The 18,608-nt window shown below is 51.2% G+C and overlaps 5 protein-coding genes across 5 annotated transcripts; 2 read left to right on the top strand and 3 right to left on the bottom strand.

Moving 5' to 3' along the window:
• Nucleotides 1–10: 10 nt before the first annotated feature.
• On the bottom strand, nt 11–2,242 carry NECHADRAFT_77012 (uncharacterized protein; the record flags this gene model as incomplete). Its single annotated transcript, XM_003043906.1, has 5 exons — nt 11–1,108; nt 1,155–1,390; nt 1,442–1,740; nt 1,806–1,819; nt 1,898–2,242. 5 exons carry the CDS (start codon nt 2,240–2,242, stop codon nt 11–13), a joined length of 1,992 nt encoding a protein of 663 aa, XP_003043952.1.
• A 1,413-nt stretch (nt 2,243–3,655) lies between these two features.
• NECHADRAFT_66929 (uncharacterized protein) lies at nt 3,656–6,393 on the top strand (the record flags this gene model as incomplete). The annotated part of the gene is made up of 2 exons (XM_003044017.1): nt 3,656–4,839; nt 4,885–6,393. The coding sequence occupies 2 exons, from the start codon at nt 3,656–3,658 to the stop codon at nt 5,327–5,329; spliced, it is 1,629 nt and encodes a 542-aa protein (XP_003044063.1). The 3' UTR covers nt 5,330–6,393.
• Nucleotides 6,394–7,386: 993 nt separating this feature from the next.
• NECHADRAFT_58684 (uncharacterized protein) lies at nt 7,387–8,648 on the bottom strand. Its single transcript, XM_003043905.1, has 2 exons — nt 8,317–8,648; nt 7,387–8,270 (listed from the first exon to the last, which is right to left on the bottom strand). Exons 1-2 carry the CDS (start codon nt 8,576–8,578, stop codon nt 7,687–7,689), a joined length of 846 nt encoding a protein of 281 aa, XP_003043951.1. The 5' UTR covers nt 8,579–8,648; the 3' UTR covers nt 7,387–7,686.
• A 1,615-nt stretch (nt 8,649–10,263) lies between these two features.
• On the top strand, nt 10,264–11,716 carry NECHADRAFT_103611 (uncharacterized protein; the record flags this gene model as incomplete). The annotated part of the gene is made up of 2 exons (XM_003044016.1): nt 10,264–11,328; nt 11,493–11,716. Exons 1-2 carry the CDS (start codon nt 10,425–10,427, stop codon nt 11,714–11,716), a joined length of 1,128 nt encoding a protein of 375 aa, XP_003044062.1. The 5' UTR covers nt 10,264–10,424.
• A 3,940-nt stretch (nt 11,717–15,656) lies between these two features.
• On the bottom strand, nt 15,657–17,057 carry NECHADRAFT_77006 (uncharacterized protein; the record flags this gene model as incomplete). Its single annotated transcript, XM_003043904.1, has 1 exon — nt 15,657–17,057. One exon carries the CDS (start codon nt 17,055–17,057, stop codon nt 15,657–15,659), a length of 1,401 nt encoding a protein of 466 aa, XP_003043950.1.
• Between the last annotated feature and the right edge of the window lie 1,551 nt (nt 17,058–18,608).

Here is an 18,608-nt window from a genome sequence, read left to right as displayed (position 1 = left end):
CACTTTTCTATTAGTTCGATTGTGAAATTATTGACGACCACAGCCATGTAGTGTCAAAAGTCCCACACTTCGGGATACCTTTCACATCAAATGAGTCCGGTTTGGCGCCAGATGCCTCCATCTCGGCCCAATATCGTATTGATGCAAATACACACCGTTCCGAGCCTCCCATGTGACAATCTTCATTCAAGTCATCATCTTCGCCGTCAGAATCCTCATCCACCCATGCCCCTGGCATTGGTGGAAATTCGATCATATTCCAAAACTCGCCAAATTCTCCCTCTACGCAGGGATCCCATTCAAATATCCAGTCCTGAGGATTATCTCCATACTTTAGCACCACCAGTGATGGACCACACTCCAGTAGCCGGATCCCTGGTCGTAATTGCATGGCCATACCTCGACAGGCCGAGAGTTCGATTCGAAAATATTCTTGCAAGTCCAAACCTGCTTCTGCTAGGTCCTCCATCCACATTGAAAGGGCTTTTGATAGCCATTTATTGAACGCCCCCGCGGGGAAGCTTCTCCATTTGATCTTGGCGAGTGTCCCACACAGCAAGGGCCAGCAACCGTAAGACCAACATGAAGGCAGAGCGACCTCCTCTGGATCAGCGCCAGCGAATAGTTCTCTGGTCAGTAGGCGCCACAGATCCGGCTGAGCTTCATTCAAGAGCGCATGGAAATATGCCCAGGCGAAGTATTCAAGGTTTGTTTTCCGAAGAAAGTCTGGTCTGGCGAAACCTCCAGCTAGAATGTCAAGAGCAGTGTTTGGGTCAATCCAATCCCAACGAAGTTCATCAGTGATTATTTGAGTGCTTTGCTGAAGCGGAAACATGTCGAACTCCGGGCAGGAAAATCTGAAGTTCAGTAATGCAGTAATGTCAGTGCCAGATAGTTCAACGCCTGGGTCGGGACAATCGACCAGGCTGCTGAACTCTTCCCCTTCTCTGCAGAGCTCCAGAAGTTTTCTTTTAACCTCATCATCGTTTAAATCGTAATTCCACAGCATCGCGAACGTAAATAGATCACCTGCTCTAATATGATTGGCCTTGAGGCCCAGAGCGTATAAACTTTTCGTGACATCGTATTGACGGCAGATCATTGACAGCTAGAATTTGTCAGTTTTATGTGTTACAATTCAAAGGAGAAAATACCTCAATCAACGTTTCGCCGTCTTCAGTGACATCATATAATGAAGCTTCGTTTGTATTGAAAAGCTCAAGTATCAAGTCGGTGCGTCCTTCCACCACAAACTCAAAAACGGGGCTATCGTCTGGACGAATGTTCCAGTTCTTCAGTTGGAACTTCCACCCATCGTACGAGCGATAGAATTGGAAGTCCCAGGTCTTTTGTAGTATCCAGCGAGGTAACTGCAGCCTAGCTTGGTGGACTAAATCCATGTCAAAACGGCTGCGGGCAGAAATGACCGGGGGTCACAAACCTCGGACGTTTCTGGGAGTCAAATAAGTGCTTTTTCCACTCGCTTCTTTTTCCACTCTATACGTGAAACTCCCCAGGAGACCTGGCTTTGGCCGGGGCATGCTCTTAACTGTAGGCCACCAGTTGCTGTAGCCTAGTACTGCGTTATTAGATGATCCTTCTGCAATAGCTGTGGCATCTGATGCTGGGTCTTTGTCCTGGTCTGGATATTCGACTGGTGAAGGTTGTGCCACACGTTCTTGTTCCTGCAGGTTTTTCCACTCCGCCATTATGATAGACGGCTGAGCTCTCGTCACTGCGCTGATCGGGTGTCAGTCGACACACTCTCAAGTGTTGTATCCGTCACCCAGGTTGGGCAAACTTACATCAAATAGGTTTGCTATGATAGACAAACTAGTTGTAGGGCAAACTGCAGCCGCTGTTGATGCTCGTCCAACACATCCCTCTTCAACCTGACTTTGAGCTGAGTGAGCAACTTCTTGCCCCGGCGCGCTGACTCGATTCGTCCTTCCATGTCTTTGATCAACGCCTCAAGGGTTTCCATGGCTTTCTGTGAATACTCCAGACTTCTTTTGGCGGCGGTGTCGTTTCGGACCATTTCGCGCGTTCTTTCGAATTCAGATTCCATTTCCTGGATAACCGGAGCTAGTATCTCTAGCTGCTCGATGCATTGTTGGATGCTTGTGGGCACATCTTGCACCTCACCCCAGAGACGCTTGAGTTTGAAGGTGCTCGTGCCCAGCTTGCCCGCCACCCCGACGATTGCGATGATGCTGGAGACTACACCAAGGACCTCTGCCATCGTGGCGGTGTCGCGCTAGTAGTCGCCAAAGCTTTGTCAGTGTCGAATATGAGAGTGTATGGATGAGGGAGATGAAGACAATCAGTTCTAAGGGGGTTATGGGTTAAAAAGCAAAGGTTGCGAGGGCGTCAGGCAGACCGGGAAAGCCTGATGGCCATGCAACCCAAGCCTCAGCTTCACCTGCAGTATCACGCGTGGGCATCTGTGAGTGGCAGAACGAAAGGTGGCTTGGGGGCTGAGCGGGCGATGCAGAAATCAGGCTCGGCCAACACCGGCAGATGTCTTATTACGGTCTCTTATTGGATGCGTTGCTGTTACAGATTTCGCAAGGTATCCGGAAGGGCAGCCTGCCTTGAAAGCCATACTTGGAAACGAAGTGAGGATAGATTAGTCTCCCAAGTGGCTTGATATCAGGTGTCTATCAGGAGTAGCAGCCTTGGTACTATGCTGTGCTGTTGTTAACGTGGCCGTTGCATTGAAACCCTCGTACTGATCTGCGTAGCTCACTTCTACAGTATTTCATTGCGCTATTAGAGTAGAAAACTGTTTTTTGCTATCGTGGCTGGTGGCCTTTGTTGCTAACATGAATGAGGGTAGCAGTCAACATTTCAACAACCGAGCAAAAGTCAGTCAGTTCCATTCAAGGGCGGAATCGCTCCTTGGTGCTGTCAATTCTGGCCTCCGACAGTTGTGTTGTAAGTCCGCAGCCTATAGATTTTGAGGCTCATCGGAGTCGGTGATCATGATCCTATCTTGGCCGAGCTTACACCCGAGATCATGGTCGATTCCGCCATTAATATAGCGCACTTGAACACCTCAAGATTTCAAGTCCAAAGCCTTTGAGCATGCGTGCCCAATCGTACCGAGCTATTCATCTCTCTTCTCGAAGTAGGAGAGCCTTTTGAAGAGGACAGACTTCTAGTTAAAGATATGAGCGTTGCCATCGAAACAAGATGTCTATGCATCATCTCCACAATCACCTAGCCCTTCTATTTGAGCCAATTGACGACTTGCAATCCAGGATAACAATCCCAAGGCTGGAATGAGAGTCGTGCACCCTCATTTGCCCATCAAATTGGATCCTTTGCATAGTGTAGCCCCATCTCAATGCCGCAGTTCCGAGCGACAGCATAAAAAATAGTCAGATCCAACCAACACCTTCTATTTGCAGGAGAACTTTTTAGTGGTATTATAGTCAAAAGTTCCTCGAAATAGTCGATCGTTGCTCAAAACGCTCATCAAGGTCGCGTCGTAGCACGATTTTGATTGCGTGATGTCCATGTCTTATCAGCCTGAAACAGGAAGGTGCGGACCAGGTGGAGGTGATTCATAGCCAGAGCTTTCCCCCGCTAAAAATGCAGCTTGAACAATACAGACCTTGAAGCATCTTTAGCAATCAATTCATTGGAAAAGATGGCTCTTCGGTGGCTTTTGGGCAGTCTTGCTGCTGGTTTGTTTGTCTTTTCGGCTGAGGCGAAAATTCACGGTTCAAGCACTGAAGCTCGTGGTCTTCACCGTCTTTCAAGGCGTGCTGATGATGGACCACGTGCCGTCAACATCTCAGTGCCTGTCGATCATTTCCACAATGACACCCTCTACGAGCCTCACTCTGATGAAAAGTTTCCTCTGAGATACTGGTTCGACGCTCAGTACTACAAGGAAGGCGGCCCCGTCATCATCCTCGCGTCCGGTGAGACAAGCGGTGAGGATAGGCTGCCTTTTCTGGACCATGGCATTCTCAAGATGTTGGCCGAAGCGACGAATGGTATTGGAGTTATTCTCGAGCATCGATACTACGGCACCAGCTTCCCTGTTCCTGATCTCAAGACAAAGAATCTGCGCTTTCTTTCGACGGAGCAGGCTCTCGCCGACACGGCGTATTTTGCCGAGAATGTCAAGTTCCCTGGACTCGAGGAGCGAAACCTGACGGCAGCTTCGACACCGTATATCATCTACGGAGGATCCTACGCAGGCGCTTTCGCCGCTTTCGCGAGAAAGATTTACCCCGACATTTTCTGGGGCGGCATTTCCTCATCCGGCGTCACCGAAGCCATCACCAACTACTGGGAGTACTTTGAGGCAGCCCGACTCTTTGCGCCTGGCGACTGTGCCAGCACGACACAGAAGCTGACTCAAATTGTCGACAAGATCCTTCTCGGAAAGAACAAGGAGGATAAGAAGAAGCTCAAGATTGCATTTGGTCTCCAGGAGCTCAAAGATGATGACTTTGCCATGGCCATCAGTCGTGGTATTGGTGGTTTGCAGTCCAACAACTGGGATCCCGAGGAGGATGCGCCTGACTTTGGAATCTACTGTGGAAGTGTTTCTTCAGACAGTCTTCTCTATGCCAGCACCAGGCATCTCATTCCTACTGTTCAGAAGTGGGTTTCGGGATGCGGGTATCAAGCCGAGGCCAAAACTCTCACCATCCGCTTCCTCAACTACATCGGGTACATCAGATCAACCGTCAACGCGGATCTTCAAGGTGGATGCCAGGGCAAGACTGTCAACGAGTGCTACTCGATCCGAGGCTCTATCAACGAGACGGGCCTAGACCAGGGAATGATGCGGAGCTGGACCTACCAGACATGCACTCAGTGAGTTTGGTGCCCCGTGTTTGAGATTGTTATTAACCTTGATAGATGGGGGTACTTCCAGACAGGATCAGGCACACCCAAGGACCAGCTGCCCCTCGTCTCTCGCCTCATTGACCTCGAATATACCACCATTCCCTGCCGTGAAGCCTTCAACATCACAACCCCACCAAACATCGACTCCATCAATAAGCTCGGTGGTGTCAACTTTAGCTTCCCCCGCGTCGCCTTCATCGATGGAGAAGCAGACCCCTGGCGAGCCGCCACTCCCCACCGCATTGGAGTTCCCGAGCGGGAATCGACAATCAGCGAGCCTTTTATTCTCATTGAGCATGGTGTTCATCATTGGGATGAGAATGGACTTGACCCCAAGAGCGAGGCTTTTGACTTGCCTCCTCCGGCTGTTGCAAAGGCTCAGAAGGAGATTGTTGATTTTACAAAGGCTTGGTTGGAGGAGTGGGCTGCTGAGAAGAAGGCTGGGAATGATCTCTAGGAGGATCGGAACTCGGTTTTTGATTGATAGATGAGTCTGCTAGACTAACGAATCATGCCACTACTGCCACAAAGGCACGTTTTCTGCCATTTCAAAGGTTCTCTCGCCTTGTGTTTCACTCGGAGCTATCATATGGCTTCACGCCCGCCAGCTTCAGCAGTTGATCCGTCAACTCGGGCTTCTCCCGCGGCTCGCTCCTCCTCGTGTCCGGCGTCCCATCCGGAAGCTTGGGCTTGCTCGCCCGGATGTTGATATTATCATGGGGCCAATGCGTAGTTGCCAACCACTTGTCAAACGCCTCCTTCTTCTTCTCCAACGTCTCCGCGCTGGCGAGATACGCAGGCGTGTACGAGACATAGGAAATAGTCCTGATGGTGTTTCCCTCTGAGGTAGGCTCAGCACCCCAGTGAATCAGTCTCGAGTCCCAGATTATGAGATCACCTGGTTCGGCAGTGACTTTGTGAGGTCTGTAACCTTGATCTTCAAACCAAGCAATGTGGTCCTCGGTAAAGGTGTAGAAGTCCTTACGCCTCCAATCCGCCTTGGAGGTGTAGTTGGCAAAGAAATCCTCAACTACCTTGTGAGTCCCGGGGTAAACGGAAAGACCGCCATCTTCAGGGCCAGACTTGGAGAAGCAGGCAATGCCCTGAACACATTGAAGGCCCTGCCGGAAGGGAGATTGATCAACGTGAGCCTGTGGCTGTCGTGGGACATGTCCAGGTCTCCTCGGCAGCGTGATATTCAACGCATCAAAGGAAACCAGCAACTCACGCGTACCCCAAATCTTCTCAAAGACGTCAATAATACCTGGTTCAAGTCTGATATCCCACATGAATTTCTCATGGACAACGCCATAGTGAGTGAAAGCGTTGAAGTTGGAAATGTTTGGGAGATTGTCAGCAGTCCAGGTTGACCTGTCGGAGAGGTCGAGGGCATCGTTGCCAAAGGACTTGAGCCAGTCAAAGGCGGCTCGTTGGTAGGCGAGGGCTTTTTCTTTGGGGATGACGTTGGGGACGACGGCGTAGCCGTTGTCGAGATAATGCTGATACCAATCTGTCATGATGGATGAATTCAAGTTGAACGTATCAACTGGAAGGGATAAATGATAACAATGAGTGAGATGTCTTTTATATAGAAGAATAAGTGGCTACAAAGACGAGTAAGGTTATGTTGTTTAGGCCCCCAACGACGCTATTTTGCGGCTGCACACGGCTAGGCTGAAGCCGCGCCTGATTTGCTACTTCGCATTCCAAGATCGCATCTGCGTCACACAAAACAAGCCACTCGTGACAACATGCATTGCATCTACCAATGATTTCTTTTGATCATGAGTCATCGGTCGTATGCAGTTGGCTCATTGAGAAAAAGTATGCAACCCTTGGAAAATTTTGCGATCATTCTTTGAAAAGATGTTTGGCATTGGGGGCCAAGGCGGCGAGATGAGTCAATCCGGAATGTCTTGGCGTGAAACAAACACGGGGTTTCGAGTCAGATTGCAGGGTTTTGGGAAGTAAAACGGTTCCACAATTCCTGGCTTATCGTTATCTTTCAAATCTTGTGGTTAGTATCCGTCCGTGCCACTGACGACGGATTGTAGGCAGTAGTGAACTGTACTCAGCCCTGGAGGCATCTTCAAGGCAGCGACCAGTCTCTGATGATGCGGCTGATAGCTACCTACCAAGTTTAGGATGAAATAGGTCTAAGATTTTTACAAGATAGTAGAGGCGTTTATTAAAGCCATTATGAACATTTGGAGTCCCGCTAAAGTTGAGTAGGGTGTATCCAAGATCCTCAAAGAATTTTATTTGACACGGCAGAACGGTCTTCACAACCGCTCAAATCTTCTGGCTTTCGAGATGAGATGGATAAATGAAGTCATGAACGATCTCTTCGGGGGCTTGAAGTTAATGTATTTAGAAGTCTTTATCTTGAGGCGAGAAGTGCTTGGAAAATCTGTCGTAGTTCCTTGGATTTACCCTACAGACGCAATGGCCTACACACAAGCTGACTGGTTTCACTGATCAACCTTGAACGGATTCTGAATACTGAATAGTACTGAAGAATGTATTTCTATTATTAAATAATCATAAGCTCGTAAATCTACTGGCCTAAAGCCCTTCTATGTAAATGCTTTTGTGGTCATGATCTTGAATGTCATGGGAAACACCTCCTCTTCAACGACCATTAAAATGCGTGGATCGTAATCATGTGTGCCTCGCTTCTATGCAACGAAAAGAACCCCCCTTTGAATCATGAAGCCGCCCCGATGTGATAGCTGTCATCCATCAAAGGACCACCAACCAACGCCAAGGATGCAAGCCACTTGTTCACCGCCGTGATCTCCAAGACGGAAGATATCATACCGTGTTTGTGTATCGGCTCCGTCTAGAAGCTCTCGCTTCGGTGCGTTCCTTATTACCCTCCCACCCAGCCTTCATCAGCCAAAAAGCTGCCATCGGAGGTGTCGTAAGCAAGCCTAGCACGCCCCCAAGAATTCCCTTGAAGGCTTGCGGCACCCACCGATCTTGATAAAGATAGTCACCGCCGGAGCGGACACCAAAAACGGTCAGCAAACCGATACTAGGACCCCAGAGAAGGAGAAAGCCCAAGACGGCAAGCATGAAGCCCCTAAGCGCTTGCTGAACTATGGAACTCAACACCGAGCCAATTTTAGACTTGGGTTTATCCTTAGGTATGTCTTTAGACTTTGATAGAGGGGAGAGGTAGAAGAGCCATCTTAGCCAGGGACTTGATGGTTCAGGGATGAAACCGATGGGTTGGACTGATCGGTTTGATAGGTCGTAGCTTACGAGGCCCATCTCGACGAACCAGGTGAGGATGCATTGGATGATGATTGTTACCGCTGCGTCACCTGCAAGGGTGTTTGGTAGTTGAAAGAGTCGGATAGGATTCTTTGTTGTATCCTGCGTCGTGTACATGACTATTGGAGTTAGCATGTCATCAAACGCATTGAAAGTACAACTCACCATACGCTAGGGCAAAATTGACACCGCCCGAAAGGATCATGGCCCCAATCCCATCCAAGAAGAACAGATAGAACATCTGATGCCCAGTAAACACCGGGCTTGGCTCAAGTCTCCCCTTCTCCTCTTCCTGTTCCTCTGCGACCCCTCCTGCATCTCTCTTTTCTCGGACAGGGTTGACCTCCCCCTTGCGCGAGGAAGACCCCTGTCGAGTTTGAGACGACGACCCCGCCCGCGTCTCACATTGCGCCGCGGTCTTGGGCATTGTCGCCACTTTTGTTTTGTGTGAGATGGGCGGAAATAAGAAGGATGACGGTATGTCAATTGGCGTTTTGCGTACGGAGTAGATAATAAAGAGTTGTTTGCGGTGGCTGAAAGATGTTGCCAAGGTGTGGAAAAGGGGGGTTGGGAAATTAGGTACGATTCGTTAGCAAAAGAAGTTCATGCTGGGGCAAAAATGCATGGACGTTGAGAAGCCGAAAAAGTCGCTTAGCACGGGCAGCCAATCTACTCTTCCCGCAGAAAAGAATCTAAGCGATTTTAAGGTGATTTTTCATTGTTGGGAATTGCCTCAGAAGATCACACCATTTCCTTCCGTCAACTCCCGAGTGCAAGACGTCAGCAACACGAGACTTTTTATAAGAATCTAAACTGCCGCTGTTTTACAGATTTCGTTTATCATGAGGGGTTTCGCTATATCGAAACTTTTAAGGGTTTACAGGTTTGATCTCCTTGTCGGCCTCAGCCGTCGTCTGTTTATGTGTGCATTGTTTCTCACCGCTCTCGACACTTGGGGTTTCACATCATCTGTCAATGTCGCGAAGGGAAAACATTTGTGTTGAAGGATTGAAACGGGAATATGTACCACTGCCACCGATTTATTGATTCCGAACTCTTGGGTCTCGAATGGATCTTGAATGGATCTTGAAAATGTTCATGATGCGAGAGGCGTTCATCTCAAGTCATCTTTTCTCCATGGCCTTTCCAGGGGCAACTCTCACCGTCTCATGGAAATTGATGCCATCCCAAAAGCAGGGGCCTCAAACAGGGTCGTCGTCAGGCGACGAAATCACAGTGGCACCCAAGGAACAAAAGTGTCCAGCGGAGAAATAGGCGCCGTCTAGGCACAGACGCCGCTCTAGCCCCTGGAAGACAACCCCTGTAACCATGGACCACATGGAAGAGAGCGCGCTAAGGCAGGAACTGACAGTTGGTGAGTGGCTGGCCCCCCCCTCCATCTCCGTCCTATTCCAAGTTGAACCTCGAGGCCGTCATCCTCTGGACCCCTTTGTGCCCCAGTTTCAGGTACAGCGGCTCTCTTGACCAGATTCACCACTGCGAGGACTCACCTCGCTTGGATAGTTTGCCGCCGGCTACCTGGTCTGGATATGTCGCTTATGGGGATGCCGAGGCTCTTGGGATTCTTGGTCAAGTCTGACAAGTGGGTAAGCATGAACTTGAGGGATCAATTTCATGATTCGTGATGATCTCAAGAGTGAGTCCGTCAGTGAAGCTCTAGAAGCATTCTCTCCTCAGTCCACTTCATTTACCCTGATCAAACACCGACTCAACACCATCCCCATTAATATCCCAGCAAGTCTAATGCACCGTGACCAAATCCAATCGGCCCCAAGATCTACCAGGATCTCAGTCCATTGGTAATGATGGACGCCAGCACCCACGCACGCTGAAACCTCTTGGCCACGACGATGCAACCCTCCCTCGCATACCCCCTTGACGGCATATCGTTCCGAGCGGAACACCCTTGCAGTCCATCTTTTCCGCCAAGATTCGCCATGAGCATCCATGAGGCTCTCGTCCATGGCGATAAACTCGAGATATAAGATGTCTGCAACCCTCCCACTGTCACACCCTCTTCTTTCTCTTCAGGCTCATCCCAGTCAACAAACATTCTCTTGCCCTTCCTTCGAGGCTTTTGCTTTCCTTGCACTCACTTTCTCTTCATTATACACTTCATTGATTGAAGTTGTTTCATTCATTCACTCAAACACGTAAACCGCCAGTCGGACCGTCACTCACTCCTTCCAAAACAATCTTTTGCACCTCCGCTCTCCGGCCCCACTTACCTCCGAAAGACCCACTTTTTCAAAATGCCTTCCTTCACGCAAAAGACTCTTCTTACGGCCCTCGCCGGTGCCCTCGGCGTCGCTGCCCACGGCCACGTCAACAGCATTGTCATTAACGGCGCTGAGTACGCCGGTTACGACGTGTTCACTCTTCCCTACAGCAGCAGCCCCCCTGTTGTCGTTGGCTGGTCCACCACCGCCACCGATAACGGCTTTGTCGCCCCCGATGCCTTCGGAACCGCCGATATCATCTGCCACAAGGATGCAAAGAACGCCAAGGGCCATGCCAAGGTCGCCGCTGGTGACAGCATCTTTTTGGCGTGGGACACTTGGCCTGAATCTCATAAGGGTCCTGTCATTGACTACCTCGCTTCTTGCGGTACCGCCGGTTGCGAGACCGTCGAGAAGGAGACTCTGAAGTTCTTCAAGATCAGCGAGAAGGGTCTCATTGACGGCTCTTCCTCCCCTGGCGAGTACGCCTCCGACGAGCTGATCAAGAACAACAACGGCTGGATGGTCCAGGTCCCCGAGAACATCAAGCCCGGCTTCTACGTTCTCCGTCACGAGATCATCGCTCTCCACTCCGGTGGTCAGGAGAACGGTGCTCAGAACTACCCCCAGTGCTTCAACCTCGAGGTTACTGGTTCCGGTACTGAGCAGCCCGAGGGTACCCTCGGAACTGAGCTGTACAAGGCCGACGATGCCGGTATCCTCTTCAACATCTACACTCAGCTCAGCACCTACCCCATCCCCGGCCCCAAGCTGATTGCTGGTGCCTCCGCTGTCGCCCAGGGCACCTCCGCCGTTGCCAGCACTGCCACTCCCCTCACCGGTGGTGCTTCCGCTGCTGAGCCCACCGCTGACTCCGGCGCCGGCTCTGCCCAGCCCTCTTCCGCTCCCGCTGCCACTACCGCTGCCCCCGCTGCCGGTAACACTGAGGCTCCCGCCGCTGGCAACACCGAGGCCCCTGCTGCCACCGCTGCTCCCTCTGCCTCTGACGCTGCTCCCACCCCCATCTTCGTCTCTGCCACCACTGATGCCGCCGCCGCTCAGCCTACCCAGGCTGCTCCCTCTTCCGGCTCTGATGGCAAGGGCTGCAAGAGCAAGCGCAGCAAGAAGGTCCGCCGCCACGTCCGCGACGTCAAGCCCCGCAACGTCGCTCCCATGATCAAGTACTAAGTGTACTATTCGGAGAAATCAACTCTCACGCAGAGCGTGTTTGTGTAAAAAGATTCCAACATTTTCTCGCAAGGATCAAATCCACTCTGTCTTTTACCCCAATTGACGGGGAAGGGCAAGTCAAAAGTGGTTGTTGAATATTCTGTTGTATATATGTGACCTCGATGTCTTGTATAATAAAACCAATACGACCATTTTGAGTCTCAACTCTGTCTCTCTTCATCTTTGTGTGAATGTTTGGTGCATAGCGGTAGACCTCACTCATCGACATGACGTCTCTTTTGAGTTGAGGAGACTTATCGTAATTCAACAAAGGCAGTGACCATCGTTTTGATGTTCTGTTATAATATTAGTCTAATCATTTGACAAGTGATTGAAGATATCGTCAGACTCTGATCACAACCACGAACTGAGCACTGAATCGCGCCTGAGGATAATTGAACAGAAACATGTTGGGAATAGAATCTTGAATAAAGGCATAAGAATATGATAGAACTAAATACAGGCTAACAGCTATAAACTTATGAATCCGAGTCTGCAATCGTCTCATGTCCATATACAAAGTCATTCATCATAACAAACCCCTAATCCCGATGACCATTATACTGTATAGGCCTGCAGACAAAGTTGTCAAACCGCATAAAGTTTTGCCCAGTGTTCTTGGACTGGGGACTCGCCGCGTAGATCCAGATGGTGTCCGTGTTGCCCGTGGCCGTGAACTGGATGTTACCCGTCCACCAGCGACCTGTGTCTGAGGGCCGACCGGGCCAGTCCTCGTCGATCTTGTCGTCGTTCCACCACATGCGGAAGTAGGGCACATACGTGTTGATGTTGCCCTGAGAATCCCGAAGCTCGACCTGGTAGTACTTGTCAAAGTAGTACTCGTAGGTGCAGCTAAAGCGCACGCCCTTGCACGTCTTGGCGTCCTGCCAGAGCCTGATCTCAAGGTTGTTGTAGAGCTTGTCAGTCTCGAGGACGGTGCCGTGAGGGTCGCCGCCGCCAAGCATACGCTTGTAGAAGCGATAAGCTGAGGTGACCGATTCATACCAGGGGGTGTTCCTGTAGGGAATGTCCATGTTGCCGTCGGCGATGGGGATCGCGCAAGTTTGAGTGGCGGCGGCGCGGGCGGTCACGGTGGACTCGATGCCGATGGTGGAAGTGTAGGTGGATGTCTGGCCATTCTTGACGGTGGTGACGGTTGTTAGCTTGGTGGTGGAGATGATGCCAATCGTGGATGTCGCCTCCAGAGACACGGTGGTCGTGGCGTCGGTGAAGATGGTGGCAGTGTAGGTGAACTTGTTGATATCCGTAACAAGAACAGGCTTTGTCTGCGTGAGAACAGCATTGACAGTCTCATCAGCGGTGGAGAGAGCTGTGGAAGTAACATCAACCGTAGTCTCAACGGTGGAAGTGAACAGAGAAGTCGATGTCGCTTCAACCTCAATGGTATGACCGACGGGGTGAATCTTGGTCTGAATGTCCAAGAGCTGCTCAGTTCGAGTGATCTCTACCCATGTGTATCCAGTCTTGATACCCTTGAGGGTGATGTGATCGGTGACAGAGACCTCATCGGTGACATCGGTCACATACGAGTTGGTGGTGAAGTACGTGACGGTAGTCTCATCCACGGGCGTCGAGTAAACGGTGGCGAGAACGTCCTCGGTCACCGTCTGCTGACTGAAGCTGGTGGTGCCATCTACAACCACCGTGTGAGTGGAGGTCTTGCCCTGGGTGACGGTGACTACGTTAGCCACGGTCACCGTAACAGTCTCCCTGTGGACAGTTCCAACAGCAGTAGACTGGCCCACGACGGTGGTGTAATCGGTTCTTGTCTCGACAGCAGCGCTGCCAGAAGCATCCTCATAAACAGTGCGCGTAGAAAGAGGGAAAGTGACGATGCACGAGCAGGCGCTTCGGAAGTGAGTCTCGCCGAACTCATTGAGCCAGTCTTGCTCGGGGCTGCTCTCGTCACGGGCATCGAGGCCTGGTGTGGGAAGCGAACGCTTCTGCTGCCACCAGGGGAAGACTTGCTCGGTGTAGTCGACGGTGGTGACGGTGCGAGTGTTGGTGTAGGTAGAGACTTGGAAATGTTAGCGTGTATTGAAGAATAGGAGATGATGACTTACAATACTCAGTGGTCCAGTCGTTGGTGGAGGCTGTGCTCGTCGACACGTCCGTCTCAGTCGACGTAAACACCGTCTTGAAGGAGGTTCCAGTGTTTGTCGAAACCTCAAATGTCGTTGTAGTCACAGTAGTCGATGTCGTATCCGTAGACTCGATCGTGAGAGTGGAAGTCGGCACAGTAACGACATCCGTGGAGGTGTACTGAGTATGCGTGCGCGTTGATGGGACGGAGTGGATAACAAAAGTGCGCTCCTCTGTAACCACGACGGTAGCGCCGGGGGCAAACTTGACGTAGGTGCCCGTGGTAACATAGTCGGTGGTTGTCGTGAGGATCGTCTCGACGCTGGTGGAAGTCTCTGTGACGACGTCGACAGATGTAGATGTCGTGACATACTCGGTGGCTGTGTAATCAACCGAGGTTTCGGTCGCTATCTCGATAGTGACGGTCCTGATGCGCGTGGAGCCGACATGGTCGACCTCTGTCTTCTCGATCGTGCGGATCGAGGCAGGAGCAACAAGAGTAGTCGTACCGACAGTGCGCTGAACAGTCTCGGCATTAACAACAACGCTATCGCTGTTGCGAACAGTTTCAGTGACAACCTCGTCAGAGGCCGTCACGTAGACGGTAGACAGCTCGGCGCTGACAGTCTCAGTGCCTCCACCGTAATATTCCGTCTCTGTGACGACTTCATTGTCTGTATGAGTGATGGTCACGACAACGGTTTCTACAGAGGCAGAGTTTGTGCCAGAAACAGTGGTGACGGGTTGGAGAGCAGAGGTACAGACATCCTCAGCATGCTCCTTGTGGGCGTTGAAGATGACGATGAGAGGGTCATTCTTCCACTGAGAGACCTGGCCTACCACAAGTCAGTCAACATCCAGCTCAAGCGCTTCAAAGGACTCACAGTAAGCAGTGGGGCCCTGCGGAATACAAACACCAGCAAAGGCACTCAAAGCGTTGAGTGCCTCCGCCAGGAAAAGCGAGCGGACAAGACGGCTAGCCATCTTTACACGTTCAATACCCAAGCTTCAACGAGCGATCGAGAGAAAAAGCCACAAGCCCAAACGTCCTCCTAGCGGATGGGGGAACCCAGCGCCTTTATTTTCCCATGCAGCCATTTTACTCTCTTCCCCGACTTTCCCGAGCATCTCGTTCTAGACTGGGACTTTTTTCTGACATGTTGGCTCTACCGTCTAAACTATTGAAAACCCACCGGAGCTGAAAAAAGCAGAGCACTCGGTTGATAGCGAGAAAACGGGGTCCTGACAAGGGTGCCCCTGGGATCGCCAGGGGCGCTTGGGGCCTGGAAGGGCTTAGTTGGCGGCGAATGCGAGGGACTATCGATTTCGGGATCGTGTAGTTTTTAGATCTAGAGTCAATATGGCAGGGTTCGTGAAAGGTGTCACACGATGGCCAGAGAAGGATCGACCATTGGGAGGATGTGTAATGGGCGAAGCTGAGCCCTGTGGCAAGATGCTGCAAGATGACTTGGCCGATATTGAACTAGCCTCCTACCTTGAAGGGAAAGAGGAAAACCAACGAGGTTATCCCCTCTGCCACATTCGTGTTCAATATTCCCCGTGGCGTCGCCGGGGCTTCGGGCCTTATGCTTAATTGAGGCTTCTGGCGCTTCGATCACGGATTTAAGGCGTTGATGGGTTGGTGGCTTGAACGTTGAAGCCCCTAAGGGGCGCCGTTTATCCGTCAAATACTTGGCGTGGACCTTAGAAAGATGCAATGGAGACGCGAAATAGCGTTAGTGATAGGAATTAATGCTATTGTATTGTTACACGCTTTGCTTCCACTAACAAAGAGAATGTTCGGGTATCTCGACTGTGAAAAACATGTCCACCAACGCCAACAAACAATCATGCCCAACCAAGCCACTCCAACTCCTCGGTCGTGTCCCTCATCAGCCGTTGCTCCCTGACCTGTCACCACCTACCTGACCCTCACATCCGCTTCGGGTTCAGATACGACATCATCTCCTGGTAACCCCGCACGATGGACGTACCCAAAGCCTCAAAGATGGTCCAGATCCGATGTGGAACATACTGGATCAACCACAGAATGCCAGTGACGAGATACCAGACACACTGACCGAGGGTACCAAACAGCGCCTTGAGTATGTCGTAAGTCATCTGGCCAAATGACTTGATGAACGCGCCAATGGCCTTGGGCGCGTCGACAAAGATAGCTCGGACAAGGGAGCAGAAGCCATCCCAGATATCCTGGAGTGTGATGTTCTTGAAAAAGGATACGACGGCCATGATGGCTGTGTGTAGGAGGGAGAGGAGGCGTGAAAAGACATCGATGATGGCTTCCCCCACTCGCTTGAAGCCTCGGCCAATCCATTTGAGGAAAACCATGACGGCGCCAGGGATCTCCTTGATCGTCTTCCAAATAGCGACGGCGATGGCTTTCAGAATGGGCGGGATCTCCTTGATACCCTCCCAAACAGCCTTGCCACAGCGCTTGATGTTGCCGGGCAGTTCAACAACCCCCTTCACGATCTGGGCGGGCAACTCTTTTGCCATCCGCTTGCAAGCGGCAGCCATCCGATGTCGTCGTTTCCAGATCCCCTTGGCGAGTTCCTTGGGTATTTCGCAAAACAGAAGAACCGGGCAATCCCAGAAGAGAACCTTGAGGAAACCACCAATATGATTCCATGCGCGGCGAATCCGCTCCATCTGCTTGTGATGCGCCGCCTTCCAACGGAGCCATGCACCACCGCGACGAGAGGGGAGAAAGTCGACAATTTCGCGATGGCCGTTGATGGCAGCTAGACGAAGAGCGATCGCTCCATCGGGCGCAACCAAGCCATCGTCGGCTCCATAGTCCTTCACGAGAACCTTGACTAATGCCAAGTGACCTCGTTCAGCAGCAAGCATCAATGGTGTTCGCTCGGGTCGTTCGTCGTCGCTCAGGGTTTTCGAGGTATCAGGACGGCCAAAGGCGTTGACTGTTGCGCCAAGTGCGACAAGCCGGCTCACCATGGGCGTTTTGCCTGCGCGTACGGCAGCGAGGAGGGGAGTCTCCTTAACGCGACTCGTCGTATCCGGAGAAACCCATCCTCGCGATATAAACTCGGCAACAAGATCATCGTGACCGTTTTCGATCGAGGTGAAGAAGGAGTCGACGATATCCCTCTCGAGACGATACGCTTCGTGGTAACTCGTCCAGTCCGAATCGGAAGTCAGGCGCTGGAGATTCGTAGTTTTCGCGATGGGCGAGTGAAGGATAGGAAATTCGACGGCTGTCGCGCGCTCGATTCTATTCAAGAGGTCGCCATCGTCGGTGGCAGAATACGTCGGAACTGGAAGATCCGACTCGTGTGGAGGAGTTGTTGACATGGATGACAAGGAGGTCATAGAATGCGGGGATCGAGAAATACGGTGCTGGCGGAATAATCCAAAGTCACGGTTGATGAATGGAAAAGGGTGAATCGTTCCTTGAGGGGAGGAAAGAGGCCAGTTTTGAAGCCATCGTGACTGTCAGTGGCTGACCTCAAGGCGTCCTTTGGCGTTCAGATATTATGGCGTCGGGCTGTGTGAGTGGTCTGGCAGCGCCCAAAAGCGTGAGGTCATCTCCGTTGGAAATGGGAGCTGAGGGCTCAGCCACCACCAGCAGGGACGTTTAGCGGTTCAGGTGGTTGCATTAGGCGGGCACTCGCTGGAAAAGGCCTGGGAGAGTTGCTAGCGTAGGCTGTTTGTGGGTGCCTGGTGCTGCACAGCCACGGGAGAGCGATAAGGCTGAGATGCATCAGAGCGATAAGATAACGGTCGTGATGCTTCACTGTTAGAGTTTGGCTGCATAAAACGGCACAAGATACATAAAATGTTAGTACTGAGATCTCGAATTCAGGCCATCATAAGCCTTAGGATGCCTGAGGAACATCAGATTTGTTTTATTCCTCGTTATTTGTTCATCCTCTTCTTCACTAATCTCTCACTATCTTCCGCAGAGGCGAGATTGATGGAGAAGTATTACCGTTTCATCAGTGAGCTCAAAAGGCGTGAGTTTCATCAGGTACAGTCGGTCGACGTTTGTCCAGGTCACACCTTGGGGCGCCCAACGTACAGTATTGACAATAACACAGATCTGCACAGACCAAGGTTAAAGAAGTCGTCCTCTTGTCCTTTATGTCAATGTTAATTCGTGGTGAATTGCTGTTGTTTGTTCCTGGCTACCCTACACCTCTAGCCTCATTTGGTTTGGACAAGATGCCGTACCGACCCCTTCATTTGGGTCGCCTTCTTGATATAAGGTCATGATGGACTTGTGGAGGATGGCAAGGGTTCGTTTCAGAGGTTGTCTGTTTTGAACTGGAATAGTATGCAGTGAAATCAGCGATCCAATCGCGCTCAACTTTCTGTCTGGCAACACAGCCATGCTTTGACTTTCCCCCACTCACTGTCGTCCCAGTTACTGATAGCTCATGATAGGCAATAAGATGGTCACGAACGATAAGCAATTGAGATACCAATGCCAACGATAATCCTTAGAATTGGCCCCGATCGTCTACGAGCACGGTATGCCACCCTCTTCTCCCACAACTCACCGGCTGCGGGCCCATTTCTGAAGCCCGTCCCGACCAACCAACCCTCCTCCGACCTAATCCATCGACAAACATGTCTCTCTGATAAGTCGCTCTGGGCTATAATGACAACATCTGCACTACCAATTCTCAAGACACATCTTCCCCATCTGACTCATCCACTCACTGTTCAACATCCCCCAAGACGTCAGATTGCCCCACCTTGACGACACTTGAAGCCTCCATCACGACTACGGATTTGTCATCCCCAAAACGCCTATACTCGGCTCCCACCGCCGACTTGATCTCACTCAAAGGCCGCATTGAACCCGGTTGATCTAGATTCGATCTTTCATCTATCCAGATC

The sequence above is a fragment of the Fusarium vanettenii genome (genome assembly GCF_000151355.1).
Source record: "Fusarium vanettenii 77-13-4 chromosome 2 genomic scaffold NECHAsca_26_chr2_2_0, whole genome shotgun sequence".
Classification (NCBI taxonomy): Eukaryota; Fungi; Ascomycota; class Sordariomycetes; order Hypocreales; family Nectriaceae; genus Fusarium; species Fusarium vanettenii.
The sequence above is the reverse complement of the archived record's forward strand: the minus strand, read 5'-3'. Positions and strand labels throughout refer to the sequence as shown.